Here is a 15,239-nt window from a genome sequence, read left to right on the forward strand (position 1 = left end):
ATTTCACACAAAACTCCAAAAATGGGCCAGACAAAAGTATTGGCACCCTCAGCCTAATACTTGGTTGCACAACCTTTAGCCAAAATAACTGATACCAACCACTTCCGGTAACCATCAATGAGTTTCTTACAATGCTCTGCTGGAATTTTAGACCATTCTTCTTTGGCAAACTGTCCCTGGTCCCTGATATTTGAAGGGTGCCTTCTCCAAACTGCCATTTTTAGATCTCTCCACAGGTGTTCTATGAGATTCAGGTCTGGTTTCATTGCTGGCCACCTTAGAAGTCTCCAGTGCTTTCTCTCAAACCATTTTCTAGTGCTTTTTGAAGTGTGTTTTGGGTCATTGTCCTGCTGGAAGACCCATGACCTTTGAGGGAGACCCAGGTTTCTCACACTGGGCTCTACATTATGCTGCAAAATTTGTTGGTAGTCTTCAGACTTCATAAGCCATGCACACGGTCAAGCAGTCCAGTGCCAGAGGCAGCAAAGCAACCCCAAAACATCAGGGAACCTCTGCCATGTTTGACTGTAGGGACCGTGTTCTTTTCTTTGAGTGCCTCTTTTTTTCTCCTGTAAACTCTATGTTGATGCCTTTGCCCCAAAAGCTCTACTTTTCTCTCATCTGACCAGAGAACATTCTTCCAAAACGTTTTAGGCTTTTTCAGGTAAGTTTTGGCAAACTCCAGCCTGGCTTTTTTATGTCTCGGGGTAAGAAGTGGGGTCTTCCTGGGTCTCCTACCATACAGTCCCTTTTCATTCAGATGCCGACGGATAGTACGGGTTGACACTGTTGTACCCTCGGACTGCAGGGCAGCTTGAACTTGTTTGGATGTTAGTCGAGGTTCTTTATCCAACATCCGCACAATCTTGCGTTGAAATCTCTTGTCAATTTTTCTTTTCCGTCCACATCTAGGGAGATTAGCCACAGTGCTATGAGCTTTAAACTTCTTGATGACACTGTGCACGGCAGACACAGGAACATTCAGGTCTTTGGAGATGGTCTTGTAGCCTTGAGATTGCTCATGCTTCCTCACAATTTGGTTTCTCAAGTCCTCAGACAGTTCTTTGGTCTTCTTTCTTTTCTCCATGCTCAATTTGGTACACACAAGGACACAGGACAGAGGTTGAGTCAACTTTAATCCATGTCAACTGGCTGCAAGTGTGATTTAGTTATTGCCAACACCTGTTAGGTGCCATAGGTAAATTACAGGTGCTGTTAATTACACTAATTAGAGAAGCATCACATGATTTTTCAAACAGTGCCAATACTTTTGTCCACCCCCTTTTTTATGTTTGGTGTGGAATTATATCCAATTTGGCTTTAGAACAATTCTTTTTGTGTTTTTTTCATTTAAGACAAATTAAAAGAAGATAATACCAAAGAATTTGTGTTTCCAATCATTTTCAGGAAGAAATTGAGTATTATCTGACAGAATTGCAGGGGTGTGAATACTTTTGGCCATGACTGTACCTTCTCTTATCAGCAGCATCTTCACCTTGAATTTCCAGGATTGGTAGTTCTGGTTATTCAGGCTTGGCACTGTAAACTTTGTTGAGTTGCTGCTGGCGGCCATTTTACTTCTTCTCAGTTTGCTGTTGTCTTTCTATCTCTGTGCTCTGGAGGTTTGGGATTGCTTTGACTCCTGGGCCCATAACCTGTTAGCAGCGGGTTAATCAGCGTGATGTCCACAATGAGCAACAGAGAATGTTCTTTTATTAAGAACTAGATGGCAGCCCGATTCTAAAGAATCGGGAGTCTAGAATCCATATATACTTTATTTATTCAAATGTAAGAATAATACAATTAATAAATAATAGTAAGAAAGAACAAAAAATGGCTGCACTCACCAGCTCTTGACAATTCTTGACAGTACGACACATTTCTGATTGGTCGCTCGTGGCAGGCGGCAACCAATCAGAAAAGTGCCACGCACCACGAAGGCATATATCTTTGTCCACCCTGAGCGGGTGTAGGACGCTGGTGACGTCACTTATCTCCGGACATTATCTCCGGACAAAGCCACGGAAGTTGGCACAAATTGCCGTAAGTAGTATTCTAGGCAATTATATATTAGATTTTAATGTTATCAGTGTTTACCTTTGAACGTTTATATTGTATTGTCCTGTCACCAGCCATGTGTACGATTATCGGCCGAAAGCCTCTCTGGAACCAATAATCACCCCATGTAAAGGTATCTTTATAAGTTAAAGATTCAGAATACTATGACTTTTATCATATCCTGAACAGTCAAGTTTTTTATGAACCGTTAAGGTTTTCTGGTTGAAGTAAAAAAAACTCTGAGTGTTTACAGTTTGAAACCATAAAATGTTGAAAAATTATGTCATTCTTGAGTATATCACTCAATGGTGCTCATAAACGTGTCAAATTTGATCTATAATATACTTTAATATACGTTACTTTAATCTTTAATATACTTAAGAACAGGGCCCCAGACATCACACAGGGGGTCTGAAACACCGCACAGTGGTCCAAAATATCGCTGTGCTCTGCCTGGGGCCCCATATGCTGCCTGGGGCCCCTGTGCTCTGCCTGGGGCCCCATATGCTGCCTGGGGCCCCTGTGCTCTTCCTGGGGCCCCATGTTCTGCCTGGGGCCCCTGTGCTCTGCCTGGGGCCCCATAGGCTGCCTGGGGCCCCTGTGCTCTGCCTGGGGCCCCATAGGCTGCCTGGGGCCCCTGTGCTCTACCTGGGACCACTGTGCTCTGCCTGGGGCCCCATATGCTGCCTGGGGGCACTGTGCTCTGCCTGGGGCCCCATATGCTGCCTGAGGCCCCTGTGCTCTGCCTGGGGCCCCATATGCTGCCTGGGGCCCCTGTGCTCTGCCTGGGGCCCCTGTGCTCTGCCTGGGGCCCCATGTTCTGCCTGGGGCCCCTGTGCTCTGCCTGGGGCCACTGTGCTCTGCCTGGGGCCCCATGTTCTGCCTGGGGCCACTGTGCTCTGCCTGGGGCCCCATAAGCTGCCTGGGGCCCCTGTGCTCTGCCTGGGACCACTGTGCTCTGCCTGGGGCCCCATATGCTGCCTGGGGCCCCTGTGCTCTGCCTGGGGCCCCTGTGCTCTGCCTGGGGCCCCATATGCTGCCTGGGGCCACTGTGCTCTGCCTGGGGCCCCATATGCTGCCTGGGGCCACTGTGCTCTGCCTGGGGCCCCATATGCTGCCTGGGGCCCCTGTGCTCTGCCTGGGGCCCCATATGCTGCCTGGGGCCCCTGTGCTCTGCCTGGGGCTCCTGTGCTCTGCCTGGGGCCCCATGTTCTGCCTGGGGCCCCTGTGCTCTGCCTGGGGCCACTGTGCTCTGCCTGGGGCCCCATATGCTGCCTGGGGCCCCTGTGCTCTGCCTGGGGCCCCATATGCTGCCTGGGGCCCCTGTGCTCTGCCTGGGGCCCCTGTGCTCTGCCTGGGGCCCCATATGCTGCCTGGGGCTCCTGTGCTCTGCCTGGGGCCCCTGTGCTCTGCCTGGGGCCCCATGTTCTGCATGGGGCCCCTGTGCTCTGCCTAAAGCCACTGTGCTCTGCCTGGGGCCCCATATGCTGCCTGGGGCCCCTGTGCTCTGCCTGGAGCCACTGTGCTCTGCCTGGGGCCCCATAAGCTGCCTGGGGCCCCTGTGCTCTGCCTGGGACCACTGTGCTCTGCCTGGGGCCCCATATGCTGCCTGGGGCCCCTGTGCTCTGCCTGGGTGTAGGACACTGGTGACGTCACTTATCTCCGGACATTAGCTCCGGACATTAGCTCCGGACAAAGCCACGGAAGTTGGCACAAATTGCAGGAAGTAGTATTCTAGGCAATTATATATTAGATTAAGAACATCCAGCTTACAACATGAGAACAGGATCAATCTGGTTTCTGAGAGAGAGAGATCTGCTGTGACCTTCAGCTTCAGCTGCACACACTAGAATGTGCTCACAGGGAAGGGGAGGAGGAACATCCTGTCTGTAAATGAGGACTCCTTTTTTTTTTTTTTTACTTTGTTGACATGTGAACAATATGCATGCAGATATATAAATCACATCATATTAAACAAACAATAGTTGTTGCAATACATACAGATCAATATGCATTAGGCCAACAACAGCACTTTATAGTGTTGCAGCCTTGCAGATGCTGTTCTTGTTGGGATTTGAACCCAGGACCCCAACACTGAAAAGCAACAGTGCAAACCACAGAGCCACCATACTATTTCAGCTTTAGGTTTTGAACACAAAAAAGGATGCCTTGAAAATCTGGCACTCGGCATGCACAGTACTAAAATACTGATTCTTCAACAGATGACATGGCAGAGTCAATTTCCCATCTATAGACTCCAATAATAAAAAACAAATAATCCAGTTGCTATCATGTTTTTTGGCTGAATAAAAACGTTAGGCAGACTACATTTTAGTTACAGCTAAAAAAAATAGCAGCTGGAAAGGAGGCAAGCAGAAGACATTTTATGATATTGTGGTTCCCACTCCAATCAGTGGTTCAGGGACTGGAGTGTTTTGCTTCTATTTTTATTATCTCAAAAAGGATCCAAAACGGAAGTAACTACTGGATATGTGAACATAGCTTAGTGATTCAATAAATAATAACTTAATTTAGTTTTTTTATGCATCAATTTTTACCAACAATAAAATAAATTAAAGTTTATTTTGTGTGTTTACATTGAACAATTTTCTTTGTGAACACTCATGATTGCAACTGGTAAACAGGATTTTACAGTATGGTTTCTACACTGTAGGAGCTTTTGGTGATTTCAACTTTGACACATTTGTCTTACACAGGAAATCTATCAGTCCTACAATAATTACTTTCCTGTATCAGTTCTCAGTTCTTCAATACCCAAAGTGCTGTGACAGATAAGTATCACCCATCTCTAAATCAAGGATCATATACATAGTAGGTACAACCAACACCAGCTGCAATGAGTGTCAGAGTGTGTTATTCTTTCAGAGGATTAAACTATCATAAGCAAGGTGTCACGGTTCACGAGGAGGATACCTTTATCATCCCCACCACTCACACCAACTTGTCATGAATCGGGGTTGTTTGGGTGCCCTGGTTCTTTCTGAAGGGGATTTATCTATATCCCACTTCCGGTTCGGAGCTTGCAGCTCTCTGGCGCCCCCTTACCCTCAGGTCAGTCAGGGCACTGCACCTAGGATAATTAGTCGCCAGAAAGGCTGCCTTAAATTGTACTGGCTAGTAGGCACACAGCAGTGAGGGCGATATAACTACTCTCACTCAGGCGGGAACAATAATTATCAACGCTGCCGTCACTACACAGCCTCCCAAACACACAGGACAAATTCCGCTGCCACCAGTTCCAATTTCTTAATTATTAATGGGTCCAGAGCCAACCCAAATTAGTAGCGTAATTCACTTCAGAGGACATGAGAGTTCATTATAGAGCAAGGAGAGACAAAGCCAGTAATTTTATATATTTTACTCCAAAAAAAAGGTAGGCAGTGTTTACAGAAGTATAAAAAGTTATTATAAGGAAGACAAGTATCGACTGTACAGTACAATTACAAAATAAAATGGGATTAAATTTGAAAGAACATTTACATTTTTGTTCAAATCATTTCATCTCCTGGCCGACCATGAGCTCAGGGGGACACATCAAGATGCATATCACACATCTGTAAAGCAGCTAGACCCCGGACAAAAGACAAGTGAAGACTGCTGCTTCACTCACTTATTTCCCAGCCTAAAACCAAGGCACTCCCATTGTGGTGACCTCACTTAGAGGCTGAATCCTCCCCTTTTCTTAGCGTTATGGCACCCATTTTTATACCTAGCTCGCTGTATGAACCTTGTATATGAAAGACACAATGATCAGGAAGTGCCCCACATTGGGGGGATTCTTTTAAGTGTAAACACGGCAGTTACACAACCCGCTTATGGAGAAACCTGCTCCTTGTACTTGTTGGGCTTAGCTTCTAGTGATTTCAGGGAGTTACCTATCTCTCGATGGACATCCGGAATATATAATCCTTATATGTCTAGCCCTGATAGGTGCCAATATACATAACCTTAAAAGAACAATAGAATCCCATGCTTTCTGTACCAGTTTTAGCCAATATCAGGAGGGAGGGGGGAATGAGGAGTGTAGGGAGACTAATCTGTTGCAACACAGAGTCATATAAATTCCTGAGGGGGGGAAGAAGTATGGGATTACACAGCCAGGCAGAGGGAGAAAAAGTGAGTTAGAATTCCAGCCTTGTGTTGGCAGGCAGAGGAAACTGCAGCTGAGAGCTCTGTATGTGTAATTGAAGTAGTCAGAACTTCTTCCTATTTCCTGACACCTCCCCCTTTTGGACCGTGCTACGGAGGCAGAACCTTGCGGTACTCCTCTATGCACACCTCGGCAGGTTCGCGCTGGTGGGACAACCCGTCTGCATTGCCATGCTCCCTGCCCGTTTTGTGTTTGACTGTAAAGTCATACTGCTGTAGGCAAGTCACCAGAATAGCAACCTTCCGTTGGTTCCACACATGGCTTGAAGCCAGCGCAGAGGGTTGTGGTCGGTCAACACAGTGAAGGAGCGACCGTACAGGTTGGGATGCAAGTGTTGCAGGCCCAGACTATGGCCAGGCACTCCTTCTCGATGGTGGAGTAGGCCACTTCCCTCGTTCCCTGAGTTGATCTGGCTGCGCACAGCACTGAGGCCAAACTTGCTGGTGTCGGTCTGCACCAGGAACAGTTGACTGCTGTCGACTGCTTTTAACATGGGAGTGTTGCACAGGGCTGTTTTCAAAGCCCTGGAAGGCCCCCTCACAGCCATTGGTCCAGTCGAATATTTGGGGTAGCTTCTTCCTTGTGAGGTCCATCAAGGGTTTTGCCAGGCTACTATAGTTCTGTATGAAGTGCCTATAGCACCCTGCAGTGCCCAGGAAGGACATCACCTGTTTCTTGGTCCTGGGGGTGGGCCAGGACACAATCGCATCCTCTTTCCCAGGCTCCGGCCGTATAGAGTTCCCACCGACCCGGTGTACCAGGTAGTTGACCTCTCTCTTGCCCATCTGGCACTTTCCTGGCTTGATGGTCAGACCTGCTTGGTGAATTCACCTGAGCTCTCCTGAAGATGCTGCAGGTGTTCATCCCAGGAGGAACTGAAGATGGCAATGTCATCCAAGTACGCCATCACATACTTCTCCAGTCCCTGAAGCAGGCGGTTGACCATCCGCTGGAAAGTGGCAGGGGCATTCTTCATGCCAAAGGGCATGATCATGGACTCGTACAGTCCAAAGGGTGTGATAAAGGCAGACTTCTCCTGCACCTCAGGGCTCAGGGGAATCTGCCAGTATCCGCGACTCAGATCCATTATGGACAGATATTTTGCACCAGCTAACTGCTCAAGCAGCTCCTCAATGTGCGGCATTGGGTGCACGTCAGAGGCTGTGATGACATTGAGCCTCCTGTAGTCCATGCACGAGAACTACAGATGAGGCCTGCGCACTCTTTTACGTTGAATCACCCCCAGCTGTAACATCTCATTGATCTCCTGGCACATAAACTGCTGCACCTTGTTGGAGATCCGATAGGGTGTTCGCTGTAGTGGGGCATAATTCCCGGTGTCCACCTCATGGACCGCTAACTCAGTCCTTCCAGGTCGGTTGGAGAACACGGCCCGTAAGGGTTCCAGCGTGGACCGCAACTGCGATCACTGGTGTTTGGTTAACAAGGCGCTTACCTCCACGTCCTCGATGGATCCATCGGCCTTGGCTTGGGCCAGCATGCCCAGGAGGGGGGTCTTCCTCCCCATCTTTGGGCAGGCTGAAGACCGGTAGGACGTAGGATGTGATGAGCCTTCATCATATTGACGTGAAAGGCCTTTCACCTACCCCGAGCGTGGTCAAGCGTGACCACGTAGGTGACTGGGTTGAGCTGTTGGTGGATGACGTACGGGCCTTCCCAGGCTGCCTGAAGCTTATCCTTTGGTACAGGGACCAGTATCCACATCTTTTGACCCACCTGGTAGGTCCTGTTGTCATGCACCAACTGCGTCAAGGTCTGCATTTTGTCACGGAAGTGCATGACATACTAAACTATGGACACTTCAGAAAGGTTCAGCTCCTCTTCCCAGGATTCCCTTGCCAACCCAAGGGGTCCCTGGACTCGCCTGCTGTACAGGAGCTCAAAGGGGGAAAACCCTGTCGAGGCCTGCAGAACCTCTCGGTCAGCGAATAGCAGGTGTGGGAGGTTCCGCTACCAATCGCATCCTTGGGTCTCAACCAGCATGCATAGCATCTGTTTGAGGGTACCATTGAAGCACTCACACAAGCCATTGGTCTGTGAGTGATACGCGCTCGATACCAGATGCTTCACCTGCATTCTCTTACAGAGAGCCTCCATTATGCGAGACATGAATTGGGTCCCTTGATTGGTAAGCATCTCCCTGGGAAATCCTATCTGGGAAAAGATGGCCAACAGTGCATCCGCCACCTTATCTGCCATAGTTGAGTACAGAGCCACTGCCTATGGGTACCAGGTAGCATAGTCTACCACAGTGAGGACGTATTGCTTTCCAGAGCTGCTGGGGTCAGCCAGCGGGCCCACAATGTCCACTGCGATCCTCTGGAAAGGCTCCTCTATCACTGATAAAGGGATCAGGGGAGCCTTAAGAGCAAGCACCGCCTACCCCACTCTTTGACAGGTGATACAGGTGCAGCAGTAGTTTGTCACATCTGTCCCCATCTGGGGGAAAAAGAAGTGTTGAGACAGCAGGGCTTTTGTTTTGCTGATCCCCAAGTGTCCAGCGAGCGGGATCTCATGGGCAATTCACAACAACTCACCCCTGAATTGGTGCGGGATGACCAGCTGTCTTTCCCTCAACCACTCCTTTTGTGATTTTCCGGGTACTGTCTCCCAGTACAACCTCCCTCGTTCCCCAATCACCCTCTCCTTATCAGTCACGAAGGTGGGTGTCTCGGTGAGGCGTCTCAAATTCTCCAGGCTCGCATCTGAGTGCAGAGTGGCCTGGGACTCCTGGCTAGGGGCAGCCAGAAGCGACGTCAGGGTCCCTTCCCCACGGGAACACTCTGGGACCTGCTCTGGGTCCATTTCCAGTTCAGTCACACCTGTGACTGAGGAGGGTCCAGAAGGCAGATTGTGCATTCTGACTGCGGGTGACAGCAGCAACGTAGGCTGTCTCCCTGGGGATTTCCACAGACCCATCAGCTGGCGCTGCTATGGGTACTACCTCCCCATCCACCCCCAACATCCCAGGAGCAGTGCTACTTATGGGGCAGCTACCTTCCTCTGTGGCACTGGTCAGTGGCACGGCATCACCTTCCTCACGGTTCTCATGCATCTCCCCATTTCCCTTAGCACCATCGCTTGTTCCGGTTAGGGGTTCCTCAGCCATCCCACCCCGCAGAGTGACGTGGCTGAGCACTCCTGCACCTGTGAACACATCATTCTTAGGAAATAAATGGTTAGCAGGTAACACATGCAATTTCCCATTGCTATCATCAGCAATCGATCGGGGATGGGAGTCAGGGACATAATATGCAACCATCCGCCCCAAATCAGTCCCCAATAAAACATCAGTGGGCAAGTTATCGGACAGCCTCACTTCCTTCACCCTGCTCCCAGCACCCCAATCTATATACACCCAGGCCAATGGCAGGGGTCAGCGGATGCCCCCAATCCCAGTGACAGTCAGAGTTTTCCCTGGAATAATCTCTTCAGGGGCCGCCAGTTCGGGTCGGATGAGGATTCGTTCAGCACTGGTGTCCTTGAGGCCTTGAGCGACATTGCGCCCTACGGTGATGTGCTGCACGTTGTCATACACCCTCCCAACCGCCCTACCCACCAAAATAACTGCTGCATTAGACCCTGGTGCCTTGGCTGGGGAGTTCTTCTGCTTCTCTGGACAGTGTGCGCTGATATTACCAGTCCACTTGCACAAAAAACACTGGCGAAGGTCGGTGATAGGTCTGATGCTGTTGGCAACGAGGACAAGGCCACTGGTGAGTTGGCTGGCAGGGGTACTGGCGCTAGTGGCAGGCTTACCCCCTCTCCAGCTGGTGGTAATATCGACAGGCAGTGGGGGCACTTCTATATATATCAACTATAACTCGACCTGATATTACAACAGCAGTTGGAATATTGTGCAGATATGTGGAGAGACCGCGCCAAAAGGACTGGAATGCCGTTAAAAGAGTTCTCCAATATTTAAAAGGGACACAAGGTGTAAATTTAAAAATATCTGCAGCAGGAAATCTAAAACTCACCGGCTATGTTGACTCAGATTGGGCTGGTGATTCACAAGATCGTAAATCCACAAGCAGATTTGTATTTAAACTTGGAGAAAGTTCAATCTCCTGGTCTAGTAGAAAACAAGTATCTGTTGCTTTGTCATCTACCGAAACTGAGTATGTATCCGCAGCCTATGCAAGTCAGGAGATCATTTGGCTAAGACAACTGATGGATGATCTTGGTAAACCGTTAACTCAGCCAACGGTGATATATGAGGACAACCAAGGATGCATTAAACTTGCATGCAGTGAAAACATCAGTGCTAGAACTAAGCACATCTACGTCAGATGTCATCATCTACGTGATTTAATAGATTGTGGCATAATTCAGTTTGTTTATTGTGAAACTGATAAAATGTTAGCTGATATGTTGACCAAGCCATTGCCACGACCTAGGTTCCAAGAATTGAGAACCACTATGGGACTGACAGAATAAGTAGTTGTTGAGTGGGGGTGTTGGCCTAATGCATATTGATCTGTATGTATTGCAACAACTATTGTTTGTTTAATATGATGTGATTTATATATCTGCATGCATATTGTTCACATGTCAACAAAGTTAAAAAAAAAAAAAGGAGTCCTCATTTACAGACAGGATGTTCCTCCTCCCCTTCCCTGTGAGCACATTCTAGTGTGTGCAGCTGAAGCTGAAGGTCACAGCAGATCTCTCTCTCTCAGAAACCAGATTGATCCTGTTCTCATGTTAATCTCATCTTAATTCTTAATAAATGAACATTCTCTGTTGCTCGTTGTGGACATCACGCTGATTAACCCGCTGCTAACAGCTGTGGAATTAACGGAAGCTATATAAGTGTGTAAAAGAAGCATTAATAATAAACAAAAATACTGCATCTCATAAAAGAGGACAACAGGACATGTGAACAGTGCCTTACTTGTAAATGATCATTCTCATACAGCAATGATGTCCAGTATTGTTCAAAAGATGGTAATAGTTTATTGCAATTAACAAAATGCAAAGTGAATGAACAAAAGTGACATCTACGGTGCATTAAAATCAATATTTGGTGTGACCACCATTTGGCTTCAAAAACGCACCAGAGCATCAATTCTTTGGGGTACACTTGCACACTATTTTTGTAGGAACGTAGCAGCAAATTGTTCCAGTCATCTTGGATATCTAACCACCAGAGATCCTCTGTGGATGTGGGCTTACACAAATCCTCCTGTCTCTTAGTGTAATCCCACACATATTCAAAGATGTTGACATTAGGGCTCTGTGGGGCCATATCATCATTTCCTGGAATCATTGTTCTTCTTTTTGCTGAACACAGTACTTCATGAGATTGGCTGTATGTTTGGGGTCGTTGCACTACTACAGAATAAATTTTGTGCCAAATCAGATGCCCCTGTGATGGTATTACATTATGGATAAGTATGCTGCATTGTTTTTTTATTTCAACTTAAACATAATGTCCAGAGGTGATGTGAACATTGCCTTTTTTTATAGAGTACCACCTGTCAGCTCTCCTAAGCTGTCTATTTTACTAAACATTTGGACTCCTTATCAAACCATAATTTTAGATCATTTTCTCTCCTATCTTTTTATCGAACAGTCCCTTAGTTATTCCTCCTTGAAATGTATGAATACATTGCCATCAGGGTGTTACCATTTGAGGGTGTGCCTCTATATTCTGACACTGTCCAATAGGTGCTAGAATGTGTAGAGACACGCCTCTTTGACAATGAGAATTGTAGCACCGAGCTCTCAATTTGTTCATAAATGACAAAAAGGAATAACAGAGGAATTATAATTTCAAACAAAATTCATGTATTAACTAAAACAGACATATCAAGTGTTACAACAGATACTGTTAACTTCTGGATAGATGCCCTTACACTATAAGTGTGTTTTCTCTTCATTTACCTTGCTGCTCATGTTGTTACCTCTCCTGGTCTCCAAACACAGGGGCATTCTCTCTCTCTATTCGTGACTGGGATAATACCAAAGGAAATCATGTCAAACACTATAAGATCCGGAAGATTGACAACGGAGGCTTTTACATCACAACACGGGTTCAGTTTGACAGTGTACAGGAGCTGGTACAACATTACACAGGTATGAAAATCTACTAAGTACCGGTACATATGACATGGCGCCAGAACTGGAAAAGTCCAGTATGTTTGCTCTGTTGATATGAAGAGGAAAGTTATATCTTTAGTTTCTCTAATATTTAGTAGCATGTATAACTTTTCAATGCCTATATGTTGCAAATTATATGCAAATTTGTTTTTCTATGTCATGCCATTCTTATGACAGTGAATGAGTAACCTCTTGCTTAGGTCACCTTCAGACATCTGTGAAATACGGACCGTTCTCACATCGTAAGGCTCGGACAGACTGCCAGGTCTCCCGTTGAGCCTGCGCGACCTGCTTCATAAGCAGTTTTCCTGTATCTTCCAATGTGAGAACGGTCCATGTTTCACGGGTGCATGAAACCAACCTTAAATGGAATCTGTCATTAGATTTTTGATTCCCAATCTGGGAACAGTATGATATGAGGGCAAAGATACTGATTCCAGTGATGTATCATATTTACGAAGCTGCTTGCTGTAGTTTTGATACAATCACTTTTCTCTGCTGCAGATCTAGTAGTTCTCTGGATAATAAGATCTGTACAACCCCGCCCATGCCACTGACTGGCAGCCTTCTGTGTCATGATTTACCTCTCAGTGTGTCTGGGATGGAGCTACTGGCAGCTTAGCTGTCCAATGTTTATGCTTTAAGTACTTTGATTCACAGCTTAGTCGTCCAGTCTGGTACAGGAGCGTGCTGAACTGTCGATGTTTTGATTGACAGCTCAGCTGTCCAATTTGAGACTGGGAGGTGCTTGGCTGTTTTCAGCTTTTCCTGACCCAGGTGATTGCACAGTGACGTAGCTGGGATGTCAGTCCCTGATCTCTGCCAGGCGTAGATTCAGCTCTGTGTGGCTTGTTTCTCTGTGCTTTGTGCTTTGATTTTGGATCTTTTTGCTGCCTGACCTTGAACCTCATTCTGACCATCCATTTTGCCTCACCCCTTTGCTCTAATCTGATATCCTCCTGGTATTCTGACTTCAGGTAATTACCTGATGCCTTTGTCTCTTCCCTCGGTTTATGAGGTACCCTCATGGCTCCTGACCTCAGACTCCTTGACTACTCTGACTCACGGCTTGTGCAGCGCCCAGGTTACAGTCTCTTTACCTCTTTACTGAAGGTCCCAGGATCCTCAGTCCGGAATACGGTTAACCGGGCTGCGCAAGTCCGGCCGGTCCGATGGCACCTCCAGAGTTCCCTTTGCAGGTGGAAATCTGTGCCTACCTTCTAGCGCTTGTGTGTTGTGGTCCTCCCCTGCTGTGCTTACGGGATAGTCCCCACAACTGTTGTGTCTGTTTCTGAAGTTCCCTCACAACTCGATTCTGATGTTCTTCTTCGTCCCCCAGATGATATGGCTAGGACGCACCCGTATGACGGGTAGGCTCGGAGTTCTTCCGGGACCCTAGCGTCGCCCCTCTCCTATTGTTGCCCCCTGTGTCTTCGTAGGTGATTTGTGTGAGACAGCCCGCCTATAGCTGACTGCCCTGCCGTAGGTTTGAAGTATTGCTTGGAGCCTAGTACTTCCTCGGCGTTCCGGCCACCGGCTACGCGCCTCAGTAGGATGTTGCCTCGTCTTACAGCACGACTCCTTCTGGTATTTCTCCTTGTTGCGTTGATCTCGTTTCTCACTCAGCACAATATACCTCGCTTCTTGTCCTTTCTTAGGGTACCGCCGCGATCAAGTGCAGACGCGGTCCCGTAACTCTCTTTCTGTTCGCTAGGCCTCTGTCAGGATCCCACCCCTGACAGGGACCCCCCTGAGTCTCTCCCCGCAACACCCTCTGCCACAGGATGTTGCCTGTTCGATTCCCAGTCAGCTTCTGTCTAACTTTCTGCCTAACCCCCAGTTTTACCAGATTGTGAGGAGTGGCCTAATACATAGCACCCTTAGCTCCCCCTGGAGGCCAGACTGTGAAGTGTTTTGGTGACTGTGATACCTGGTCAGAAGAACTCCTTCAGTGCCATCAGACGTACCATAGCCCCCCTTAGCGGCGGAGCATCAGTACTGCAACGACCAGGACTCTGGGGCGCTGCAATGCATTAAAAGAGGCATAGATGCTCATGAGGAGAACATAATTTTACCTCTATACAAGTCACTACTTCGGCCACACTTAGAATACTGTGCACAGTTCTGGTCTCCGGTGTATAAGAAAGACATAGCTGAACTAGAGCGGGTGCAGAGAAGAGCGACCAAGGTTATTAGAGGACTAGGGGGTCTGCAATACCAAGATAGATTATTACACTTGGGGCTATTTAGTTTGGAAAAACGAAGGCTAAGGGGTAATCTTATTTTAATGTATAAATATATGAGGGGACAGTACAAAGACCTTTCTGATGATCTTTTTAATCATAGACCTGAGACAGGGACAAGGGGGCATCCTCTACGTCTGGAGGAAAGAAGGTTTAAGCATAATAACAGACGCAGATTCTTTACTGTAAGAGCAGTGAGACTATGGAACTCTCTGCCGTATGATGTTGTAATGAGTGAGTCATTACTTAAATTTAAGAGGGGACTGGATACCTTTCTGGAAAAGTATAATGTTACAGGGTATATACACTAGATTCCTTGATAGGGCTTTGATCCAGAGAACTAGTCTGATTGCCGTATGTGGAGTCGGGAAGGAGCTTACTCTTTGCCACATGGTTTTTTTTTGCCTTCCTCTGGATCATCATGTTAGGGCATGATAGGTTAGGCTATGGGTTGAACTAGATGGACTTAAAGTCTTCCTTCAACCTTAATAACTATGTACTATATTACTATATTACAGAAATGCATGCAAAGGTAAATGATATTAGAAAAAATATTCTGCCCTGTGAATGCAATGTGTAAAACACAGGGTGATGTTTCCATCATGAGGACATAACTGGTATTGCAGCTTCACTGTATAACT

At 47.3% G+C, this 15,239-nt stretch overlaps 1 protein-coding gene across 3 annotated transcripts in view; it reads left to right on the forward strand.

Moving 5' to 3' along the window:
- FGR (FGR proto-oncogene, Src family tyrosine kinase) overlaps positions 1–15,239 on the forward strand; it is an 833,064-nt gene that overhangs the window by 525,883 nt on the left and 291,942 nt on the right. For all 3 annotated transcript variants that reach the window (XM_077295665.1, XM_077295664.1, XM_077295666.1), the window contains exon 6: positions 12,182–12,331. In XM_077295665.1, the coding sequence (XP_077151780.1) occupies positions 12,182–12,331 (150 nt within the window). The remainder of the gene's footprint in view (positions 1–12,181; positions 12,332–15,239) is intronic.

This window comes from Ranitomeya variabilis, chromosome 3, assembly GCF_051348905.1.
Source record: "Ranitomeya variabilis isolate aRanVar5 chromosome 3, aRanVar5.hap1, whole genome shotgun sequence".
Lineage (NCBI taxonomy): Eukaryota > Metazoa > Chordata > Amphibia > Anura > Dendrobatidae > Ranitomeya > Ranitomeya variabilis.